At 38.3% G+C, this 26,077-nt stretch overlaps 1 protein-coding gene across 2 annotated transcripts in view; it reads left to right on the forward strand.

Moving 5' to 3' along the window:
- Window positions 1-2,017: 2,017 nt before the first annotated feature.
- Window positions 2,018-26,077, forward strand: part of ADGRD1 (adhesion G protein-coupled receptor D1) — a 158,739-nt gene continuing 134,679 nt past the window's right edge. The window contains exons 1-9 of one of the 2 annotated variants that reach the window (XM_075516143.1): window positions 2,018-2,101; window positions 2,198-2,234; window positions 6,285-6,368; window positions 9,735-9,830; window positions 12,734-12,856; window positions 17,532-17,711; window positions 18,926-19,180; window positions 22,711-22,775; window positions 23,518-23,673. In XM_075516143.1, the coding sequence (XP_075372258.1) occupies window positions 2,033-2,101; window positions 2,198-2,234; window positions 6,285-6,368; window positions 9,735-9,830; window positions 12,734-12,856; window positions 17,532-17,711; window positions 18,926-19,180; window positions 22,711-22,775; window positions 23,518-23,673 (1,065 nt within the window). In that variant the 5' untranslated portion in view covers window positions 2,018-2,032. The remainder of the gene's footprint in view (window positions 2,102-2,197; window positions 2,235-6,284; window positions 6,369-9,734; window positions 9,831-12,733; window positions 12,857-17,531; window positions 17,712-18,925; window positions 19,181-22,710; window positions 22,776-23,517; window positions 23,674-26,077) is intronic. The other variant, XM_075516144.1, reaches the window with a different exon arrangement.

The following is a 26,077-nucleotide window of genomic DNA, read 5'->3' on the forward strand; positions in this document are numbered from 1 at the left end:
TCTCTTCAGTCCTTGGAGCTTGGAGTTCTAGCTACTCGCCAGTCGTCTGCAAGGCGCTAGTTACCACCAGAAGCTTCAGAAGTTCAGTAGGCATCTGGGGAGCCAGCTGGGTAAGTCAGGGCCACGGCTGCTACCAAACTTCCTGGGCTTCCCGCTATATAATCTCTATATAAAATTTCAGTGGAAAACGGTTTCATCCTAAAAGTTATAACCGACTCTAGCCAAGAGTTTGGTGCAGAAGTTGTGATTGATTAAGAAGCAGACAAGTAGGAGGGCTAATATACTGGAAGGAATAGAGCTAAGAAAAGGAACCAGGCAAATACAGGCTGATACAGGCAGCTGAAAAGATGGAGCCAAGAGTCACAGAATGGGTGGGCGGGGAGGGAAGGATGACTACAGGTCAGAAGATCGGTCCGAGATGGGCAGTGGCATGCATGGCAACAGGAGCGCGTGGTCGCTTTTCTATAGATCAGTATCTGGTGTGCCCATTGATTTTAGGCAGGGAATATTTTGCTGCGCGAGTAAGCATCTGGGGCTGAAAATAAGAGCTAATCTATTGACATAATTTTATTTACCTTTTCTTTTGCCAAAAATTATCTGAATTTTGCTGAGATGTTAACGTGGTCTGATTCAGATTTTTAGTTTCTGAGCTTTCCTACATCACCTGTACGTGGCTCGTGTGAGGATAAAGAAGGGGTTGACATGGAAATGCAGGGGAGATGAACAGGGATGGAAAGCTTATCAAATTTTGTTTAAAATATTACTCTTTCAGTTTATTTCACTGAAAATAAAAGAGAACTTGGAGGGAACTGAAAACAAGATTTTACCATAGAGGAGAAGAGTAAATGAAGAATATCAACTAGTTCTAGCTGCTCTTTTTCTTTTACATATAAAATGATGGTTAATATTTGTGACATAGTTCACAGTATGGTTGGGAGGCTCTTATAAAAATACTTAAATGTAATTATTTTTTATTAAAAAGAAATTAAAGTGGCAACTATAGAGGTATTTTCCTAGTTCTTTTACTAGTTTTGTTGTGCAACTTTGAGCAAATCAGTGAAATGACTAATGCCTCAGTTTCCCCTTCTTGGTAGAGACATAGTAAAATTAATCCCTCAGAATGCCATGTGATTTAAATTGTATTTTTTTAAAGGTCATGCTTATTTAGAAAGAAATGCAATGTGTTACTTCAGTAAATAGATCTTAGCTTTCCTTCAAAAATTTCTGTCCAGAATCTGTTTTATTTTTCTTAAGCATTTGAATTATAACACTTGTTCTGGCTTTCATTCTTCTTTAAGTGTGCAGATTGTTAAGAGCAGTAATCTCTTTTATCTGTTTGCTAAAGCACATCGACTTGTTTCCACTTGTTCCTAGCTGGCTGGTGTTAGGACCCAGAAAAGAGACAGCAGCAACGTGATATAAATAGAGTACCAGAATGGGACAAAGTTTGAGAAGAAAGCATGACATCACTCAGACTTGCTCTCCACCCAAAAAGATCTGGGATGGAGGTGCAAACGTGAGCTGGACGAGCAAGGAGTTAGCAACTCTTTTCAGCTCGGTTTCTGAGGAAATAGTGAGAGTTATATGCCCTATGTGCTATAAGGAAGCACACTTTCTTGCTAGCAAAACTAAAACTGGCTTCAGATTTCTGACAACGTGAAAGTAATTGAAAGGAAAAGACAACCATAGGAAGAAAGTTGAAAACAAGATCTTTTCTTTTTGGCACAGATTGTAACAGAAATATTTGACTCCTTTCCATGGAACAGTACAACTTTTGGATCTGATGCACATTTCTCTTTAATTTTCCTCCAGTCACGGTAATTTATTTATAGTTAAATGAAGACATCAAAGTGTGGAGCAAGCAAATACTACTCAAGAGGTCTGGAAGGATATTTTGCCATCACTGAAGGAACGGACTTTCTGAACCTGCATGGAAAATGTGCCTTTTAATACAACAAGTAGCAAAGGAAAACTTATGATTGACATCTTACAGGAATTTGATTTGAGTTGTACTTTTAACCTTAAATAGACGATGGAGAATTTATTATCTCTACTCTGTTGTCATTATTCTTTGCTGATTTTATTTCAGTACAAATATCAGGTAATGTTCTGAACATGGCCAGTATTGAGATATATTTGGATTCCTCTTAGCAAGTTTTGCCTCGCTATGTCTCATTATGTAATGTTTTCTGTGCAGGTGTATGGAAACTATTCCCAGCTACCCAAACACCCAGGTAAGGAATGTTCTATTTACATTTTATGACAATGTGCTTAAATATTTATTTGCTTTTTTGGTTTGTATTTTTCATTTTCTTAGTAGCTCCAAAGAAACTGTGATCCTACGTTTGAATGTCAGCTCTGTATTAAAAATGTAATAAAGTCTAAAGTATCAGACTGTCCCAGTGATTTTAAATTCAGTAACCTACCTACTAAATATTCTGCATAGAAATATATTTGGAGAAAAATGGATTGTATTTGATATGTAGAGAAATCCTATATACAGTGTTTGTCTATTATTACTTTTTTGAGCACGAGTTTCTGAATCGGACCTCTACACAGACAGTTTTCTTTTTTTTTCTCATTGTCTCAGTGTTCAGCATTTTCAATTAATTGATTTACAGTTGGATATGCCAGCTTGTATACTTTGCAGTACTTTGGCATGGCTTCAAGTCATCTACCCTCCTCCCAGCCTTCATGCTTAAGTTTAAATCAGTTATAGAGCATATTAAGGATCTCTCATCTGTTTTCAATGTAGAAAAAACTTCCTCAAAGCTTATTTGGGGTCTGTGTGTGTAACTGCAGAATTCTTCTGTTTATATAAATAGTTTAACCTCAAGCCTCATGGTGGTGTACAAGTACAATTTTACTGCTTTACCAATTCATGTATTGCTTTGTACTTTTAAGTTTTAACCATATGTAATTATTTTCAAAATAAAATACAGAGCGATGTGGAAAAGCCATGTTGTCTGCTATTGCAGTAGCTTCAGCCCGATTAGTTTCTTTTGTTCTACCTTCACTCAAAAACAAAGAAATACTCTCATTTCCTATAGATGAGGATCACTGGCTTCTAGCTGATAGAACAATAGGGGAAAAAAAAGCCTCCCGCAATAAGGAAGCAAGTTACACAACATTTATTATGTAGTACAGTGTGTGTGGGGGGAAGCATAACTGCCAGCAATGCTTTCTGGATTTGAACTAGGCTGTAAACAAGTGCTGTGATTTTATTCTAAACACACAGTAGTTACCTATTGAAAGGATAGTGCAAGTGTAAGTTGAATTCAAGGCAACAGGTATGTGTTTTTGGAGGTCTTCTCAGGGCTGATTGGCTGGAAGTGGGGTAACAGCATGGCTTTATATAGTTCAGAACTGGGAGCTGGGAAAGCCACCAAAATGCAGCGTGGCTCTAGGCAATTCACTTTGTATATCTATTTCCCTTCCCATTTTTCTTCCCTACTTTTTCCATCTTTTAAATGTAAGCTCCTTAGAATATAGCTTCTCCTTATGAGCTTGTTTGATGCCAACCATGGCAATGCCTTTGTCATGCTGCTGCTACTACTACTAATAAAATACTTGTGCCACGTTGTGACACAGTTTTTTGGCATAAAATATTTTTCTCCTGGGATTTTTCTTTTCTATTTTTCTCTCTCTTTTTTTTTTTTCCCCCCCCCTACCACCTCTCTTAACTTTAATCCCTTTTTTCCCCTGATACAGAAGGGAGATGTTAAAGGGAGCAAGAGATATTTGCATATAAGCACACTGTGAAACAGCAGGCATGTTCTGTGCTCTGCAAAATGGAACTGGTAGTTTGATGAAAGCCGGATGGAGGTACATTAGCACAGGTTGCGTATGTGGGTGCTCTTAATACCATAGGAATTCATAACTTTCACTTCTTTTCAGCAGCCAGAATATGTTCTTTGAAGATAGAACTAAGCACGTACCCAGATTTAGTTTGTGTAAATTCAAAAACCTTGTTCCTATATCCTGTTTCCTCAGTGTGCTTTGCCACGCTAAGCTCGGTTGAGTTTGGGTTGCCTGGAATTTTCAGATTGGGTTTTGTATGTGCTTATTCTGTCTTGTTATTCTCTTATGTTGGCAGTAGCTTTCTCCTTTTGTTAGAAGTTGTGCCTTTCTCTGTATCTTCCAGATATTCGAAGGAATACAGCCATATAAATCTCATCCATTTCTCTAAAGACATCCCCATCTTACCTGTTTATACTCATGCTCCCTCTCTGTGGGAAAACCTCTATGACAACTGCAAACATTTCTAATTAGGTAGGCCAATAATAGATCCCGATCAATTAGGAATCATTTGTTAGAAATCTTTGGTATAGTTGAGTTTGGAAGCAAGTCTGAGTAGTTTGTGTATCCTCACAAGATGCAGACCTTTTAGTTGTGTGCTCTCAGATCTACAATTCCTTGTTGTGATGTTTAGCAATTTTATCAGCTTTGCACTCTTATTAAAAAAAATCTTGGGATCCTCTCTGCGTCACAGCTCAAACTATACCATGAGGAAGGAGGACATCAAACTATGATGGATGAGGATCTCCACTATGTAGGCCAGGCAGTTTAAGGATGCAGATAAAATTTTTGCACCTTCATATCCATGATAAAGAAATCCTGTTGGTATCCAGGGTGCTAAAATTATAGAATAATTGTCAAATAGGCAAGCTGTTTTGATCTCAAGAGTGAAGAAAGGTGTGGGATAGACTGTAAATGTCAAAGGACACTGCTTGTGATTTGTTTTAATTTGCACACTAGGTGTGGGGAGCTTTTGTATGGTGTATGACAGCTGAAGTGTTTTTTAAGAAACTTACCTCTATCAGTTTCAAGAACCTCAGGTTCTTGAAAGATTGCTTGGGAATGAAAAATGATTGTAAGGCAAAGAACTACAGATACGGTGTAATATAAATACTTGTTCTCTCTGTACCTGTCATCTGTTGTGTTGTCCCCCCTGCCTCCCAAAGAAAAGATTAATGCAAACTAATAGGATGATATGATCATCCTATTCTTAGATATAAGATCCTCCTTTCTTAGATATAGGAGATTATAAGTTTACTTCAGCACAGCTGGTTAAATTAATTATTTTCAGAATAAAGGGTTTCTTGCAGCTAACAAGATAAGAAATTACAATTCATGTTTTCCTACATTATTAATGCTCTACCCTTAAAATAGATTCGTTATCATAACACAAAATTTGATTGTTTTGGGCAGCCTGCTTCTGGTCAGGTTTGAGTAGTCACATCTAAAATCTGTTCAAACTCATCAATTAGACTGTGCAGATAAATCTGCCAGTGGAAACCAGCAGATGTTTTGCTTTTGTCAGCTTGTCCACCTGTTGCGAAGGAGGACACTTAGGAGAACAAAATGTTCTCATCAAGCACAAGGAGTTGTTCTGGTTATGGTGTAGTGGAGAAGGTTCTGAAGAAATAGGTAGTGCCGCATGGGGAGGAGTGAACTCTTTTCCGTATGTTGCTTAATATTCTGGAATCCCTTCTCTTGAGGAACATCAAATTCCTTCTGTTAAAGTAAGTTCTGCTATATGACTCTGTGAAGGTGAGAGTTATCTGGAGACATCAAGAAGGCTGGACTCTGCAGTAACAACTGTGCAGGCACCTATACTCTCATCCACGTTGCAGCTCCTCCACCACTGAGTACTGCTCCTTACTATGTCTGACTAGTCTCTTTCCAGAGAAGACCAAAGGTGAAAAAAGGCTTGGATTAATATAGCCTGAAGGTGTTGCACTGGTTTTCCAGTGGGTTTTGGAGAGAGGATAAGATTTGTGGGAACTCTCTAGCATCTTCTACTCCCTTGAACTGCAGAGAGACGAGTAGTATGGAGGAGGCAGGAGCAGAAGTAGTATGCTACAGACGCTAAACGTTCCCCTGTGCATTCCCTTCTCGGTGCTTTGTACTATCTACTGTGTGTGTTTCAAATCTCAGTAAAATCTTGAAATTACTCTTGAATAACTGCTCAACTGTTACTTCAACGAATGCTGCCTGATAAACTAGCAGAGATTTAGTCAGAGATTGTTACACGTTTTAAGTGCAATTAAAATCAGTTGAGTTTTTAAAACAGGTTTTCTGCAGTGATCAATCAGATATATGGCTTTAATCTACTCTGTCCTTTTGATTTATGATCTCGCTTATGTGCTGTACTTGATTTACATAAAATATCTTGTTTTACTTAACCTGTTGACCTCCTTTATTGTTGTCTTCTATGGAGACTTGTTACACTCCTTGTTGGTCCTTACTTTAATAACTTTTTCATCTGTGTTTCTTGAAAGGGTTCAAAGTTCTTGCATCAGCTTCCCATTACTGGCCATTGGAAGATGTGGATGGAATTCATGAGTTTCGGGATACAAATGGAGGTAGACAAAGGATTCGTTGACAATGGCAATAACATAAGTATTTGTGGCAGTCTGTGAGTAGAAAGGGAGCAGGAGAAATGAAAGGGGTTAGCTTTTGTACCACCGCAGTTGCGATTTTTTTTCAGTTAATGTTTTTGAAGTGCTCCAATGTCCAAATGATATCGTATTTGTGAACTGATTTTTATAGAGTATTCTCAGACGTTTTATGGGCTGTCTACGCATTGTTAAGGTTATAAAGAGAAAAGGTTTATGATCCGAAGAGTCATTGAAATCACATTGTTATTAGTTGGTTCGGTACATGCATAACATGCACTAATACACTCAGTGACTCAGTTCTTTGGCTATGCCAGCAGTGAAGGTGCCTGCTTCTTTTTGCTTGTTGGAAGGAGTTAAATGCCCCAATTTCTCAGGCACTTTTCAAAATTGCACGTAGTATCTATAGAAGGAGAAGTGTAAGCTCTCATCTGAACACTTCTTACTCATTTTTATGTGCTTTTGGATATTTCCTTAAAAGCAGTATTGCAGCATTAGTTCAAAATTTTTTCCAATCAGGCAAAACCACGAGAGGTTTGGTAGGACAAAACTCTCACCAATTTGAAAGAGTCAGTTGTCAGGACTGCGGGGTCCCAGAGGGAATGATATTAAAAGGCAGTCTGGTTGGATTCAGCAGTTTTCTGGTTCTGACATTTTGCATCAGGAACAAAGAAAGGTGACGGGGGCTTTCTGGAAATGTGCAGGTGAAGTAATTGATGGAGCTTCAACCGAACCACTGTATCCCATTGCAGCACCATGGGCTTGCAGGGCCATTCCTTTCAGATGAAATTTTCAGCTATGCTCTGCCTCCTTCTGAGACTCAAAGGTCCCTTAGTAATTTTCACACGAACTGTTTTTCCTTTCCTGACATTTTAGCCAATTCCAAGTTGGGCTGATGTATATTCCCCAGTATTTCTCACACTACGGCTGACCACCTTGGCAGTTGAGCTAAATTGTTTTGTACTGGTGCAAGGGGTAGCTCCTGCGTTACTACTGGTGACTGTAATATCTTTACCCAGAAAGATCACTGTGGAAGATTAAATCAGGAACTAGAGACCTTTACAACCTTACATGAAAAATGTTACAAAAGTGCAAAGTTATTGCTATTTATTTCACAAAAATGGCAACATCAATCTCTGTTCCTAAGTGGGCAAAAGATCCATAAATATCCAAAACCTTTTATTCCAGAGGTGTTCAAGTATTTTAAGCTTAAACTTTGACCCATCTTTCCACAAAGTTTCTTAAAGGAATGAAATTGACTGACCAGAAATAAACCTGGACGATATTCTGCTCTCATTAGAGGCTGATGGCAGCATTCCCATTGACTTCAATAGAATCATAATTTGGCTCACAAAAAGTTACCGTGAGTTCTCTAACACTGTGTTAAAGTAATTTTCTGACACTGGACTTCATGTAGTTTCAGGAAGAGTAAAGCACTCCATACCTAGTACTGTTTTGGCACTCATGCTACAAACACGTTGTTTTGAAAGTGCTTGAAAGCAATATATAAAGTATGGCTCTTGGAAAAATGACAATTGATGTTAGATGATTTTTCAAATTAGGTTAAATTACATTATTTCAGCAAAATTCAGAAATCTTTTCAGTAGTATCTTGGAAGAGATAAAGCAGAATATATGAAGTTCCTGATCCTACAAACCTTCACTTACAGGAATGGGACTGGCTCACATGAGCAATCTCCTTTGACTCCTATTATGACACTGTGTTAAATAACTTTATAAATGAGCCATCTGCATGACTTTGCTGAAAAAAGTTTGGGGGACTTTGTCTCACTGTTATTTGCTGAGGATGCCAGCAGCCAAAAGTCTCTTTCTCTGCAGTGCAATTCTGACAATGTTGAATTCTTTCCTTAATGTTGTAGTGGATAGTTCAAGTTCTTCTCAGTTGCCTATAGTGTGTGTTATAATACACAGATATTATTTCAGCTGCCTCCAGCAGAAGTTTTATGTATCTATCTGGTATTTGACTTTGATATACAAGAAAAGTTTCTTTATTGTTGTAATCTAATGCAGGTGACAATTTGCCTGGTTTTGATACCATTCTGATTACACAACTCTTCTGTTTATTGCTAGAGTCTTCCTTGTTTTTCCACTCATCACATCATGCAATTATTTTCATTCCATGTTTCTCCTCTTAAATCCTTGAAGCATCATAATCTGTCCGTCATGTTAATCCATTTTATTTGTTGAAGTCATTGTGTGTGAAGCCAGATTTATATCTCTCAATGCGTTTCTGTTATGAGAGAGAGTGTCAGTAAATTAATTTTTCGGTTATCTCAGCAGTAGAAGCAATTGAAGGGAACCCATCAACTTAAAATATAGCAAACAAAAAAAGATGTGGCCATGTTCAGATTTTTCATCTGACCCCTTGCTTTCCATGCATTTTTCTCTTGAGGTTTTTGTGTGTGTTGTTTTTTTTTTTTTTTTTTTTTCCCAAGAGCATTTACCTTTCCCTCTGTAAGCTCAGTTGGTCTAAATTCCAAATCAATGTCTCTCTATTTACTTTCACGGGCTTTCCATCAAGCTCTATTTGCCTGCCCAGGGGAAATAATTACTGCGCACAAGATACTGTTAAATTATCAAAATAAGAAAAAAAAAATACTAGAGAATAACACTTTATTGTCAGATATAAAAAAGTTGGGGTTTTTCTTATGTTTACATGGAATTTCTTGTGTTTTAATTTGTGCCTATTGCCTCTTATTTGTTCACTGGATATAACTGAGGAGAGTCTGGCACTGTCTTTACACCTGCTGTTGGGTGTTTATACACATTGATAAGATCCCAGAGCCTTCTCTTCTCCAGGCTGAGCAGTCCCAGCATTCTCAGCCTCTCCTCGTGTCAGATGTTCCAGTCCCTTACTCATCTTTGTAGCCCTTCTCTGGCCTTGTTCCAGTATGTCCGTGTCTTTCGTACTGGTGAGCCCAGAGCTGGACATGGGACTTCAATTGCCCGTAGGTTTTGCACCAGTATAATGATTTTTGTTATAATTGCAGAGTTCCTTACCAGCATGATTGTATTTCAGAGCCCTTCATCTGCAGTTGTATTTTTTATAGTTTTTTATCCTCAGCTACTGTAAGTGTAAACAAAAAAAAAATTGTTTTAGTGATACTGTATTTACTTAACTTGTGTAGTTAAAGAGTGCAACATTCACGTCCATATAAGTCCTTGGGAGAAGTGGTTGTATGATAATTTTCAAGGCCACTGACTGACATCTGTGATTTGTGCTATGTTGAGAGATATGAACTGGTCAATTCATTACTGATTGTTTATTCATTGTTTTGCTTATTTGCTTATTTTCTTTTGTTGTTCCACCCAGCTCTAAGAATCCACAACTTCACTGTGCTTCCTTCCCATAACTCTACCTTTGTATATACCAATGACTCTGCCTACTCTAACTTCTCTGCAACTGTAGGTGAGGATTTACATATTTTTTGTTCTGCATTTGTCAAGCTTGGATGGTTCTTGTAACATTGGATTCAAAGTTAACACTGAGTTTTGGTTCAAGTGGTCATATGGTAAAAGTCTATTTATGCTTACATTGGCCTACATTATTGAAAAAGCATTCCTGCAGTGTTACCGGAATTAATCCGAACTACTGGGAGAAGCATCCCCATGCTAATCAGCCCATGGGAGGATGGGCCCCAACAGTCCTCCAAAACCTAGAATATTTGTATTTAAGCTTAAAAGAAACAGAGATGACATTTCAGAAGAACATATAAGAACAAATAGGTTGAGTGTTTTCTTTTCTTTCAAGGTTAAAAGGAAAAAGAAGCCATCTGTGTTTTCACTATTTCATAGTAATATTTAAAGGACGCATTAAGAAAGACAAACGCAAGCAAATTTGCAATGCCTGGAAGTAAGATCTTGTCAATCACGACACCTTCGATTAACATGTTTTTAAAAAAAAAAAAAAAGGAAGCAAAAATCTGCAGAGATATGTCCTTTTAATGACTTTTTTTTTTACATCAACACACCAGGAGATAAAAGGAAGAACAGAAAATGACAACTCTCCAGGCAAAAACCTGGCAGATCGTAAACTAGTTACATCTACACCAGAATAAGCGTAGAGTCATTTAATTGAAGTCACTAGGATTTATACCTGTGAAGGTGCAATTGAAATATGACCTCTTGTCCACTTTACAAGTGGGTATTAACTCACATCCAGTTGTTGGAAAATCTGACCAAAGGAGGAGTATGAAAATGGTAGAACTGTCATTTGGGCTGCTCAGACACCAGGAGGCTTATATTAGAACACTAAAACCACTATTTTTCTACTCCAACAGTAAAAGTATGCTGGCAAATGTGAACTCTATTAATAACAAACTTCAAATGACCCTAATTCCTTTCAGTCCTCACTTATCTGCTTTATAGACCATTTGCATAGTTCTCACATAATAAGATATATTCAATACGAACGTTAAAAAGAGTGACATCAACAGCAAAGGAAATGCTATGGAGACAGAAATGCATTACCTTATGGGATTTATTCTGGCTAGATTAATTCAGAATTCAAGTGACTCGAGAAGAACTTGGAAATGTTTGCTTCAGTCCATAATACATACTCAAATTTTTAAAAGAAACTACATTTTATCTGTCAATTAGACAGAACTTGATGACTTCTTCCTCAAAGGGAGAGGAAGATACCTGAAAACTGTGATATTTGTGTCGAGGTTTGGCATGGACTAAGAAAATATTTGGACGTACATTCACTGAGGGCTATGCCATGCTGTTGCTGTTTCCTTGAGTGATGTTATCCTGCAGATGGGCCAGCGCTGTGACTGCTGTCCTCATGCCTGATGGTCGTCTGCAGTTTGAAAATGAGATGCCATCTTGCCTATGTTCCCATTGCACAAGGGGATGCACCATCCTGAAGCGGTGACAACAGTATTTGTGATTATCACTGTAGATAGGTGGTCTGTCCCAGCACTGACTCTGCATCCTTGGCGTGACTTGTGCTGTGCTCTGCTGTGCAAAAGGTTTCTGTTGAGTCAGGTAGATGCACAGTGATAAATACAGAGAGAAGCCCCTTACGTCATGCCCTTCGCCTGTTTTAGACCATTTGTGTGCCTTCGTCATTGCCCTTAGGATCTAGTTAGATTTTCAAATATCAAGTAGTGCCTAGCTGGCAATTTCTGCACCTCGGAGCAGGAAAAGACTGTGTTCTCATTGCTGGTATTTCCCTTGGAGCAGCTCTTCTCCTAACACTGTCTTTTTCAGAAGAAATTATAGAGAAGTGTCTTAAAACCGAGATCCTGAATCTTCTCAATCCTTGCAGAAATACCATCACAAACAATAGTGTTAACATGAAATTCCAAACTGAACAATTCCATTCTGTCTGCTCAGAAATAGATGACAATGTTCTGTGGAATGCAAGCTTTTTAACACAGTGGAATTTCTTGATTGTGATTTCCTGTTGTCTTCATTGCTAAAATTAGTCCCGATTTTTTTATCTTGGTACAAATGAGATGAACTTCTGATCTTCACTTATCAGCTGAACTCTCAACCTTAGTGAGGTTTCCTATAGTAAACAAGTGTCATGGGTTTTTTTTAGTATTAAGAAGGCTCATGTGCTTTGGCTAGTAGGAGATGAACCAACAGTGCTTTTCTTTAGAAGGGAACACAAGAAAATCACAATCAAGTCACAAGACAATTAGTCATGATCCATGTTAGACAAAGAAATAGCCTTTCCAAATGATAATGATGCCATACCAAAGCATATCTAAAAGGATATAGATTTCTGCCTTTTAAATGTAGCTTGTCAAGTATATTTCACTGAATTTTTTTTAATGAAAAGCGGCTTTGATCACAAAATTTACCTTTCAAAAATTAAAAAAACCCGATTCTGTTACATTTTTGATTGATTAAAGAATTTCTTCACTAACTCAGTCTAATAGTAAGACAAAAATACCTCTATGATGTGTCCGGTATCCAGAACTCTGGAAAGCATAAGGTTTATTCAGATTACTTTGAAATAATATTTTTTTGGTGTATGGGTTCTGTCAAGCAGTCTCAGTTAATCAAGAATCCGAGTGACAGATATTAGTGTAATTTTTACAGACTTGAAATGAAAGTTATCTGTATAGTTCTTTAAGAAAACAAAACCAACCAAACAAAAAAAAACCCCAAAAACCCCTGACCAACAAACCCCCACCAAACTAAAAAAACAAACAGAAAACCAACAACAAAAAAACCCAACGAAAGCAAACCTATAGTTGGGACAAGAGAAACATATGAGGCGTATGAGTCTATTAAAATCATGTTTCCAGGAAGTTTTGATTTATACAAATGTTAAACTATGTTTTGCTTTTCCTTTAGATATTGTAGAAGGAATGGTGAACAAAGGAATTTATGTTGCTGAAAAGAAAGGAGTTACCTTTCTCTTCTTTGGAAGCTATCAAAATTCTTGCATTAGTAATCCAGAAGTTTGTGGACCTGAAGGTTAGTAAATTCATTAATTACTATTGGCTTTTTTTTTTCTGTCAAATTATGTAATTCAGTAATCATTGTTTCTTTCCTCATTGGAATGAACTCTCTACAATTCTAGCTTGACACTATTCTTTATTGACTTTTCAGCAACCAACACTCAATTGTTTTAAAATTTAGTCTTTTCTAACTGCACTTCAAATTAGAACTAGTCACCAACTACTCAGATCAATGATCTACAGTATAATTAATTCAAACAAAACCAGAAATAAGCTTACAGTGCCCAAAATCTTTCCTGTGGCACCAAGATTAATTCCTACAAGAACTGCAGTATGACAAACGAAGAAGTTGTCCTACAGGTTTCAGATTTAGGAGACTGTTTTTCAGTGTGGCCTCTTAGCAGGAATGGTTATTTTTAGATTCATCTCTGAAGATAACAAAATTTTTGTTTCCAGTGTCTTGGAATCCATTTGTCCTCATAAGTACTTAAATCTCTTCATTCTATTTCTCTTCCCTTTCTTCTTCTTGGGCTAGCGTCACAAAATGAGAGGTGTAATAGGGGGCACAGATTCGACAATGTGTTGACTACAGAAGATGATTAAAACTGTATGTGACTGTCAAAGCAAACATACAACTAGTCACTAGCATAAAACATTCACTAGAGATTTAAAATTCAATAGAAATGGAAGGATCAATGGAAAATGGCTTTCTATACGTAAACTCCAGCAGTCCCTAAGCTTAAGCAGTATTGTTAACATTGGATTTTCTTGCTTTTATTGATTTAGGCCATTCTTCAAACTGGTAACATTACTTGAAATAGGATATTTTTTTTTTTTTTTTTTAGCTGCTGTAGCAAGAGCTGTGTATTAACTTTTTAAGAAAGTAGGAGAAACTCAGAGAGCAGATGGTACACAGCTATTACCTGAGAGTATTAGAAAAAGTAATACGGTATCCTACTGTAGGCGTATTTTCTGATGCATGCTGTATCTTTTCATATTTTTTTCATACCACTGGGAAATAAAAATCATCAGTAAGTCATATTATTTCTACATCTATAGTGTAACATAACAATCAGAATAAATTATTTTTATAGTACCAGAGCACTCCCACTATCTCACAAACAAGAACATTAAAAACATAAAACACTGAAATGTTCAGCGGATAAAATGTGAAGAGAAGAAATCACATAAACAATAAATACTAAATCACTGTACCAGGTAAAAAAAAAAAAAGGAAAAAAAAAAGGAAAAAGCCAACACCCCTTTATCTAAAGAGAGTGTCTTTGTTTTTCTCCAACCCAAATAAAACCAGTGGCAATGAGAAGACGTAATTTTATTCAAGCCTACTATTGCTTAAACATCCCTTGATGTTTGTCTGTTGCATTTGTGTGGAACTGCTGTTAAGTACACTTAAGCAGGGAATGCTTTCTGAAATGATCTTGGGATCTTTTCAGACGCAGTATTACAACCTACGAATCAAAAATCCCAATATTTTTTCCTAGCTTAAAATTAATAACATTTCAGAACTGTTATTTTGACTTGAGAAAACAAATTCTTCTTGATTTTAAAATGTTGAAACATTCTTCCCCTGCCTGCCTTCTTTCTCAAGTAATATTTAGATAACGGTTTTCTGTGAGCAGTTCTGGGCTCATTAAAGTGGCATTTTCAGTCAAAAGAAACACTTCTGAAAGACACAAGAGAATGTTCTCCTAATAGTTTGGAACACAGTAGGAAAAGTTACATTTAGTCAACATATGTGAAGCTGAATTAAATAAAAAAAAAAATTAAAAAGCAGCACTATGCACAACATAGCATTTCATGAAGCCGTGTGTTTGTGTACCTTACTTTACTTTTTATTTTTAGTTGGGGTGTTTCATGAACCAAAGCACACATAAGAAGGATTTAGATCCGCAGTTTTCTTGTGGCTAGAGGATGCTCAGTAGCTACGGGGTAGCCCAATAGGATGGACAAAGATGGGGGAAAGCGGCTCCACTGCAGACATGCTGTAGAACTTAGTCTCTCTGTCTACACCATTTAAACTTCGGCTCTCGGCCTGTAAAGAAGGAATAACAGCACTTCCGTACCTTTCAGAAGTGCGGTGAAGCACTGGAAAAAGATTGCGAGGCACTTTGACAGCGGAATCGCATTCACAGCAGTAATGGATTAACGTGGGCAGCCCTGGGGGCCCTTTCGCCAGGGTGGGGAAGGACGGTGTGCAGACACAAGGGAAACGCATGGCTTTCCGGAAAGAGGGCTGGATCGGTGTTTCAGCCTGTTACTGGTGTGGTAAAGAAGCTGAAATATGAACCCGGGTTTATCTGCTGATGAAGGTATTGCGACTTCCCTACAACAGACCTCAAATTCTTCAGTTGGGAGTTCACAGCATTTATAGCTTTAAAGCCATATCCATCAAGATCTAGCAAACTGAGACTGATGATGTTCATATACTGATTGGTTTCTAGGAGGCCAATGATAATTGATTAGCATTTCCATGGTGGTGGTTTTATCATGTATAAAGCATTTAGGGAATGGTGTGTAGATCATGTAAATTGATGGGTGCTGTTAAAAGGATAAACAGAAAGATCAGTTAGACAGGAAGATACTACATAGTTAAATTATTTATTTTGCAATAATATAATTCTTAACTTTTCTGCTAAGTTAATGTAACAAAAAGAATATGTGAAATTGTGTTCCAGAGAGTAGTGGGGGAGAATATTTCTGATGACTGTAGTGAGCTGTCTGAAGTTGTTCCATCTTTAATCATAAAATTATGAAACACATTTAAAAAAAAAATCTATGGTTTCAACAAGAAATGTACATAATAGTTTGAGGGCTTCATTAACTTGTGCTGGGCTATCTGGTAGCAAATTGGCAAAGTTCATACTGCCTGGGAGGCCTGCAGAACTGCTAACTAAAATAATCCAGACAGATATTTTGACTACGTGTCAAAAGAGCATAGTCAGCAGGTTAAGGGAAGTGATTATTCCCCTCTGTTCAGCACTTGTGAGAGTATATCTGAAGTCCCATTTGTCCCAGAAATGTCCCATTTTTGTCCCCTGCTACAAAAGAGATGCTGACAAGCCAGAGTGCGTCCAGCAGATGACTTAGGGGGCTGGACAATATGACATGGGAGAGGAGGCGAAGGCTTCTCCTTACACCGTGAAGGAAAGGGAATGCTAAGGGCCATCTTCAACTACCTGATGGGTGGTTATAGAAGCAGATGGAGCTAAACAGCCTTGGAGATGCAGAATGAAACTGTAACAGGCAACACAGGCACATTGTAGCACAGGAAATGCTGACTACATCTAAGAAAAAACGTTTCTTTGTAATGTGGGTGGCCGCGCATCAGGATGGTTTGCACAGAGAGGCTGTGCAATCCGCATCTGTGGTGACGCTAAAATCTCAGCAGAGCTCTGAGCAACCAGATCGAGCTCTGAAATTGGCCCTGCTTTGAGCAGGCAGTTTAGACTAGGTGATATTCAGGGTTGGTGCCAACTTAATTTGTTATAATTCTTTGTGGCAAAACCTCTTCCACTTCTGTACTTCATAAACTTTTTCTCAACCTGCTCTGAACTTGGATTTTAGTGTTAGCACTTTGTACTATAAATTCTGAGGTGAACGTTTTTAGGAGCTGTTTAGTCGAGCCATTTTCTTTGCAATTGCATTTGACTGCAGAACCTCTACAGCAGAGCCACTATGAACTTCTGGAGTGCAAGGGAGGTTTGATTTGCTACTTGTGTTTCAGTCAAGCCTTTTGAGGTAACCTTTATTAAAGAAACAAGCCATCTTGCAGAAATCATATTTCTTCACTAATGTGCAACCTGAAGAGCTCTTCAATTTTACAGTATAATAGTTAAATTTACTGTGAATTGAACAGGATTATTTGTGGACAAAGTTAATCATGTGCACTTGCAGGGTTGCACTTGCATTTTGGGAAGAATTATTGGATTTTTGGGTGGGTGGGGACCTCTGAATTTTGGCTGTGGCTCTGCATATGTCGCTATCCCTTTCTTTTACATTGGTTCTTTGCTTTCAGCAATTATGGGAGCACTGAAGTGTGAAAACACAGGTAATAACATGCTTAGAAGAATTAAAGTATAATTAGTGTTGGATGCTACTCAGTAAGTTCAGACACGGGCATGCTGGCAGCCAGTTAGCGCATCAGTAGCTTGGAAGCAGTCAATGTACTATTTCTGGGTTTGCTGGAATTTGGTGAACATCAAAAAAAAAAAGATGTAGATGCTGGTGGAGGATATGGAGATATGAGAGCAACTTGTGTTTTGAAATAAGCCCAGATCACAGGAGGAAAAGGGGATCATCACAGGAAGGTGAGAAGGGTAAGGAGACTGGAGAGATAAGGCAAAAGGAATGGAAGCATAAATCTGTAAGAAAAAAAACTTAATTGCTTTTGGTGCTCAAAGAACTTTAGTTTTAACTCATAGAAGCTACTCGGGAAGCAATGATTACTACTATGTCCTGGGTACGTGCGTGTGATGCGAGGCCAAGGAAGAGATGTTTATTTGGTTTAAACTGTTAGAGCATTGTTGATTTTAAAAATGTTGTCCTTGTTTGTGCTAGCAGATGATCTGTCCTCAAAAGCATTCCCACTCTCTGTATTCTACAGTATTGGAAATTTTTAATTGCACTTGTGGTTTTTTTCATTAAAATCTCTTCTCACTTGCTTTCATCAGGAGTAACATTTTCCTTTTTCTGGAAGACTCAAGACCAGCAGGCTAAGTTACTCCCTGCCTCTGGTGGACAAGTAATTTCCAGCGGTTTCAAAATCTGTTCAAATGAAGGTGAAGGCTCAGTGGAATTTTACACCCGTGGGAATGCAATGATGAAGTGGAAAGCAAGCTTTAGTCCACCAGGTAAAGCTTATAATTTTTTAAAATTAATTTCTTTGTTATATTTTACTTTATTCTTGCTGAGAGATGTAGTGGTAAGAGCACGACTTCATGAAAGAGAAGTGGATATATAAAAATAGCTATAGAGCTCTGTGCTCCAGAATTCTCTTGATGGGGGGCAGAGAGAGAGAAAGTACAAATTGAAAAACCGGTGATACTGTATTATAGAACATTTGCCATTCAGTAACAGTCCTCGGACCCAACTTCCAGTAGTTTCTGAAGTGGAATTCTTATTGACATCAACAGATTAATGAGTGCTTAGATGGAAACATAGGTGGAGACCGCAGGTTAATCCCCGACAGTTCTCAGTATATTCTAAAACTGGGTATGTGTGCTGTCCGCTACTGCCTCCTAAATTAAGACTTTGTTTGGTAACTGTCTAACTGGGTGTTTAGTGCTTTGGTCCCTTTGTTACCTGGTGAGTGTCAAGTTTTGTATGCCATGGCAGAGTATTAATAAACATTTTGGTATATCACATATCTTACTGCTTCTACCTAAACTGTGTATTGTTGGGGAGTGGTATTACCTAGTGACTGGAACAGATTCTGGCCTTCTAGTAATGCCAGTGACAGTCACTAAATCTTTTCTTGCCTTAATTTGACTACATGTACATTGGTAAAATAGGACTTTCTCACAGTAGCAGAGTTTTATAAAGCCTAACAAGCCAGTTTAGAAATCTCGTTTTAAGAGAAAAGCTGCTAAATGGTGAGAATAATTCACACATTTGTGGATTATCCAATCCAAGTGAAAATTAATATTATGTTTTCAGACTCTCAAGTATAACAGCGAAACTGTGGCAACTTTTAATTAGTCTGTTTGCTTGTTCTCCTTATGAACAAGCATAAAGGAGTCTTTATGCAGTTCTTGCTGAACTGTGTTTTGAGAGAGTATTGAAGAGACTTCAAATCTTGGCCAGTAATACTTAGCAAGTGTAATTTATGAAACTGCAGTGAGCCCAAGTAAGAGTTCAGACAAAAGCTAACAGGCATTCTGCCAAAGTATGGGCTTCCCCGTGGGTATAAAGATTAATATACATGACATCAGTGTTCCATAATTCGCTCTTAGCACTTCCTATACAGCTCTATAGCATTGCACGAGTCAGCAAAAACTTACTGAACAGGAAAGGCTCTAAATGGAATTGATTCATGGATTTTGCTGTGACTTTTAATGTTTTGCAGGTCCTTATTGGACTCATATTCTTTTCACTTGGAAATCAAGAGAAGGACTGAAAGTCTATGTCAATGGAACTCTAAACACAACTGATCCAGAGGGGAAAGTTTTCTATGATTACGGAGACCCCAGTGCAAATCTACTGACAGGGACAGAGGGGGGTCAAACGAAGCGCTATGTGAATGGGGCATTTGATGAATTCATTATTTGGGAAAGGGCACTCACCCCCAATGAAATTGAGCAGTATTTTACGGCTGCTATTGGTGAGTATACGCGCTGTTGTCATAATTCATCTTCTGTACAGATGCTGACTTAAAAATGTTTAGCGTGCAGGATTTATGTTCATTTTACATCTTTCAGCTATTGAATGTGATTTTGAGAGGCAGAAAAAGTCAGGTATGAAGGTTACAGAAACGCTCAGCTGTCTTTGGATGTGCAGTCTTTTTATCCTGGATTCTAGCTCCTTAAAAGCATCATTAAAAAATTACCAAGACCTGGAGTATCCAGCCATTGTTAGATCCCCTAGGATCAAGAGAAGAGGAGCAATAATTAGACTTGCGGCAGAACAGTATTAGGAAAGACTGACTCCGGATATCTGACTTACGCTCTGGTGGTTGTGTAACTTAGAGCCAAGTCACTCAGTGTATTCCAGCAGATGTGGTTAATAATGGTTATCTCTCCAGTTCCCGGAACGATAAAGGCTTATTAACTCATGTATGCTTGTGAACTAAAAAGAAAGATACCAGCTGAAATGTAATATAAAAGGCAAAGAATCAGGATTAGAGCAAAGACTTAGAGGACTGGCCAGTAAACCCTGTCAGTTGTTCTATGGATCTTTATTATAAACTTTTCACGACAAGAAAGGCTGTTGCTATTAAGTGCTTGTGTGCGAGTAGCAATTAGAAAACATCCATCTCGGGAATAAAGCTATGGGGCATCTGGAGCATTTGGCTTTGGCAGTTTCCCTGCTTTCATTTATTCTTACCAGGTTACTGAGAGCTAAAGCAGTCACACCCGTAACTCTTGTGCTGTTAAACCCATGGGAACCATTTTCACAACAGAAACTCTTCGAATAACACAGAACTTCTGATGCATGCCTGGAAATGAGAATGTATGTGTTTGTGGCTTCCAGGTTTGATCATGGCAATCAAATATATACAAAATATATTTTATGAAAAAAGAAAATATAAACTACTTTATGTAGGATTGAAGTCACTGAAAAAGTGACAAAACCCTCCATCTGGTATATAATGAAGCAATCTATTTGCTTTGCCACACAAATAATAGCAATTGCGCTCAAGTTTTTTATTTTAAAAAGGGATTCCTATGAAAATCTTCAAAAATTCTGACTGGGAGAGCATTCATGTGATACCGGAAATGGTTTTAAAATCTTAAAAAAAAAAAAAAGTTTTTATTAACTTTATAATGTTCTGGTCATGTTAGAAAAAATGCTTTTGTATTTGGCTGTTGTATCTTTCACAACAATCTAGCTGTGATTGTCACAACAATCAATCTTCACAACAATCAAAGCTACCATAAATCACCCTCTTTGATTCAGTGTAACTCAAGAAGAATGCTATGTTGCTAAACTCAAGAGCAGTACATTTTCAAATTGACCTGATCCATCTATGTGTATGCCCTGTTTCACCGTCAGAGAAGTATAACTTACATAAATACCAAGATAACCTTTTTAACCCCTTGAATTCTTGTGAACGCACAGCAACCATCCTCTGAAGCCCTCCACCCTCCCATCTGCACTCTAACAAATACTCAAGGCATCATGGAAAGCTCTTTCCACAAATGCAAATCCTGTTCAGGACTTAAGTTTCTACTTCTTTCCTCTATACTATGGCTTGGAAAGAGTCATGCTGGGGCTCAAAATATCTGGTTGCTGGACGTTAATGCTTGTAGCTAGCTTTTGAAACACTGTAGAAAAGGTTGGGCCCTTGGATTCTGCTAAAGTCTAAATTTTTCAGTTGTACAGAATTTTGCCTGTATCCTACCTTTCAATCCCTGCTGATTTTTAGAAGGCTGTGTAGCAAACTCCTTGATTTAAACACGTTCATGCTGTGAGCTGTTGTGAGTTTACTGCAATTTGCGTGACATTAGGTGTTCACAGGTTTTCAGGGTCATCTGGAACTATCTGTGAAAAACAAATTTCTAGCCTCTTAATTGAAAGTGAAGCTTGATGTGTATTTTCTAGGGGCTTAGGAATTAAAATGTAAAGGGATGCCAAGTATAAATATATTTTTCTAAGTGTGAAGAATTTCAAGCCAATATTATTTTAAAGTGCTCAGGTGATTCGGAGCACTTGAGAAATGTGGAGTATTGATTTTTTCGCTTTTTCCTTCGAAGTAGTGGACTGATCGGATTTTATAAAATGTCCAATTTGATGGATGAAGTTAGAACGTTCTCAGAGGAAGCAATGGATATTACAATACTAATCAACATAGTAAACAAAAGTTATTCTTGGTATCTATTTATTGACTTTGGAGGACTTAAAGCAGGGTTGAAGCTGGGCTAATGTGGTTTGACATAAGAAACTTAATAGGGCAGTCTGTTTTTTAACAGAATGAATAATCATGTTCCTTTTGGATCCGTGAGAAAAATGTGTCCTATATGTGCAACTACTGTTTGATTGTGCTGAAATACCACACTCCTGACAAATATAAATTCTTGGTAAGACGTAGATTAGAAAAAAATTTTATTTCTTTATCACAAATGACCAATAAATCCCTTTGCACAGAAAGGAATCAATATTTTTAAAATGGAGCAACTGGAAACCATCCAGAATTAAGTTTATTTTTTCTGTCTCGACAAATCATTTATGACATGCTCGTATGGTAATTTTCAGTGGATATAGTGCTAGTGGGTGACATTTATTAGTAAGGTCTCTCCTATTAATAGCAACTGTTGCTTGAAATCAACTTACAAAACACCTAATAGAGACATTCTCTGTAATATGCTCAAACTACTAATGAAGCTTGTGTTTTGACTCCTTGACCCCTGCTATTTGTTTCATGCAAAACTAGCATGCCCCCAAAGCCTTAGTATGCCACCATTTCTACCAATGTTCTTTTATTTGGGGGTGCCTTAGTTTTGCTGCAAGCAACAAAAGTATTTCCATTGGCTCTGACTATTTCTTACAGATTTTTTTTTAATGTGGAAAAGTCTTTCTGAAATTGCCTTAATGGGTGTGATTTTATTTGGCACTCAAGCAATTTAGACTCAAGATATAAGTAAACATTAGCATTTGGAGATCATAGCTGAGACTCAAGTCTCATTTTTTCCAGTGTCTGGATGTTCCCAGTCCCAGTTCATCACATATATGGAAATACAGCAAGGTCATATATGAAATTTTCAGAAATGCCTACAGATTATTATTTATTTTTGATAACACATAGGCTTTTTTTTTTTTTTCCCCTAAATACTTCACATAAATGTTGGGGGAAGAGTTGGAGAAGGAAGATGGATGCCTATGTTTTAATTGTACAGTTGTCCTTTCTTTTATTGAGATGTAACACTTGAAATTTCCTGCTTGCAAACAAAAGTTTAATTTTAAGTGTTTGAGACTCAGACTAAATTGCAAGGCTCATCTCTATAAAGGTGATGAAATAAAATTGATGACAGAATCAGTAAATGAAATGCTTTAAGCAAGCCTGTGTGGCTACAGTACTGCAAATAAGTGAAATGCATAGAACAGCAAATATGTTACTTTGTTAGAACTGAGTCAGCCTGCAGTGGGAATATCAGATTTGTTAACGCTCTCATTCATGCATGTATTTTTCCCCAGGTGTGCAAGTTTTGCTTTCTTCAACGCTGCCATGGTCTGTGATGACAACCACTACGAAACCTGTGGTAGGACAGTCCTCGTAACTCTTTTCTGTAATGTCAGAGTGTGTATATATTACAGAATTACAGACCCTCCTCACTTCACAATTTTCATTAGTGGCACCTAGTACCCCAATTATAAACATTTTCAGATATGCATAGGGAGAATTTTTAGCCACTATGGGAAGATGGGAGTACTATAGAACTCTTAATGTAGGACAGATAAAGGAAATTCATTGTTAAAAAAAAATATTTTCTATATTAAAAAAAGGAAAAAATGTAGAAGCTTCTGAAATATTTCAATGAACTTTGAAGATATAGGGCATTCGAAAACATTTTGCTAATTTTTCCTCTTATTTCTTTAAAATTAGAAAATATTTCCCACTGCATTAACAAAACTAGTTTTTATCTGTTTAGTAAATGCTTAATGAAAAAGGCTTAAATAAAATTAATTTTTCATATGCAGAATACATGAAACTAGCTGTAATTGGCCGACGTGCAAGTAGCTGTTGCAGTCTATTTTCACTTTCTTGCTATCTGCAGTGTCAAGGTTCTATTAGTTTTCTTCTTGTTCACAGCGGCTTTCAGGAAACCATGCCACGTAGGACCTGAATTGCTAATGAAAAAATGATGCTGTGCCTGTTTATTCTGCTTATCCAGTGTGTAACCACAGGAGTCTGCTATGCCTCAAACTCCCTTTTGGGCTAAAACAATAAAGACAGACTGCCGCATGGAATAATTTCTGATGAGCTGTGTCCCTCTCCTCTAGCTCTCCACAAACGCCTATCGTCCCATCATAACGAATCTGACCGAGGAGAGAGGGAACTTCCGCTCGCCCGACACCATGCTGGGCTACCTGGAGAACGTGTCCTTCAGCTTGCCCAACAAATCCTTGTCAGAAAATACTGCTCTAAGCCTGACAGAGGTAAGCGTCTTTCACATCTGTGTGTGGAGCCAGATGACCCAGTAATTTCTCCAGAAGCTGGAATATCGAATGCATCTTTGAAAGGTTTTGCTGACTGCAGAAAATACGTATGAAAAAAAGCAGTAGCTATTTTAGGGAGTAGCAGAAGGTGAGCTTCAACCAGAGAAAGTAATTTAAAGATCTCATTAGTTCTTGGGGGTATCATTTAATGCATAAATTATAAATACCTGGACCCATGACCACACATCAAAAAAAATTATTTAGTTGAGCAGGAAACAGAAGAGGAACAAATAATTTGTTAATTTTTTTTTCAGCTGCAAGTGTATCCAATGAAGAATATATAATTCTGGAATAAAATTCAGCATTTCTCTCCGTGTCCCAGCTGATCCAAAACACGGCAGGGTTTGACAGCCGTCTGTCAGGCGCAGGACGTGAAGACACCGTAATGACAGTAGGGACAGCAGCCAAACGGGGGCACGCATGAGCTAAGGGCAAACGAACTAGGATGCAGGGAGCGCTCTAGCTGGGGCTCTATCAGTCTGGTCCCGGGTGACTGCCCCCGTATAAACTTGTAACTTGCTATCTTTGAGATTCACACCTGCGCTAGAGGTTTAAGTTAAAGAGTTATCAGCTACTGCTGTCTGCCCGACGTCTTGTTAGCATTGATCGCTCCTGCAGTAAGCCGAGGGCAAGCTGCGCCCCTCCTCCGGCCTCTCTGGCGAAGTCACGCGTTCTCCTTGCTGGACTCTGCGATGGCAGAGGCGCACAGCCTGCTCCGCCGGCTCTGCGTTGGAGGTGGAAAGCCGTGGGAGAGGGCCTGTTTGTGATGGAGGTGCCTTAGCTCCTGCGAGTTAATAGCTCTGTCCTGCGCTGGGTTCCAATCACAGCCAGGACTCCTGTGTAGACGTACCACAAATCTCCGCTGAAACTGGTTCGCGGAAAGAGCAGGTCCAAAGCTTAACTGAGTAATTTATTTTTGTTTAAGCTAATCCACAAAGGGGGGGGGGGAGGGAAGGTGTTTTTTGCAGTCTGAGCTGAGGACAAAGGGTCATGTTCTGCTAACATAAAGTTAGCCTTCTGTAAAACGATGGGCATCTAATTCCCTGATTTCAGCAGGCTAGAAAGCTATTATTACAGTAATCGGCTCTGGCCTCCCTAGTGATTGTTCCTTTAAGCCTGTGGGTAATACCAGGGTGACAAGGATTATTTACTCAGACAAACAATATAAATAAATGCTTCTGAAAACTACATGGGCAGCAATTGATAGTTCGTGTTAAAAGCTTAGCATTTGCAAACTGTAAAGCTTGGATTTCATGGATCACAGTTTAATATGTAGCAAAAACCCTTCTAAAAAGCTCTAATAGGTTGTTTCCTTTGTTTTGCTGCAAATTTTGTGTGGGCTCTAAATTGAAAATGGAACATCATCCTGTCAGATACCGTACCTGTTCCCCACATCCTTTCAGTCGCCATTTGGTTGCTGATTCATGCTATCTGATGCTGCTTTGTGTGCCATGAAAGCGATTTGCAGACAGAAATGTGGGACGTGATTATCTTTACCAAAGCTATTTTGGGAAGTAAACACAAGAGAGTCCTGATCATACATCCAGACTCTGCCATTTGTCTGATTGATGGGTAGGCTTGGTATTGTCTGCAGCTAATTCCCTGAAAGATAGGCACTGAGCATGCATGCTATTTGCTTTAAAGTTATCTCTGTCCTGATTGTCATATGCCTCACAGCACAAGAAAATTTGATTTAAGTGATACGCAATAAACTTTCGGATTCCTGACACACACTTATAATGCGTTGCTTCTGAGAAATCTGACTTGTGTTTTCTGTTCCAATGCTGCCCTGCTCAGTAGCTCCCGCACTCCTGCCTTCCCTCCCTTTCCGGAGGTCTAACACATCCTTTTTGGAGTAGTTCGGGAGTGATGCTGTGACCTGAAAAGAGAGACCCACTGAATGCTCTGGGCAATTTGGGCTGCGTCCTGGGTTTAGGATAACTCCTGTGCATGCCAGGTAGAATTCCACACCGAATGGTTGAGAGGGGCTGCAAGGTTTGTGCTGCCCCAAAGTAAGCTCATATAGCAAACCTCCGGTACTGCCCTATGTATTATGGTTTGTAAAACCGATGCTTTTAAGACATTTGAACAGAGAAGCTTAAGCAGGAGATGTGGGTTTTTTTTTCTTTTAATTTTCTTTATAATTTTCTATGCTCCCTTTTCTCCTCCTTCTATTTGTCTTCATCAGCAAAACTCCTTAGAACAGGCACTGTATTATGCTGAGCACTTGAACGGTGCCCACCGTGACAGATCTTGACCTCAGAAACAACCTTGAAGTGCAAAAGTTAAGCAGACAATAAATTGTACAAGTGATGGGACCCAGATATTTATAGTCATCTAAGAC

The sequence above is a fragment of the Mycteria americana genome, chromosome 13 (genome assembly GCF_035582795.1).
Source record: "Mycteria americana isolate JAX WOST 10 ecotype Jacksonville Zoo and Gardens chromosome 13, USCA_MyAme_1.0, whole genome shotgun sequence".
Classification (NCBI taxonomy): Eukaryota; Metazoa; Chordata; class Aves; order Ciconiiformes; family Ciconiidae; genus Mycteria; species Mycteria americana.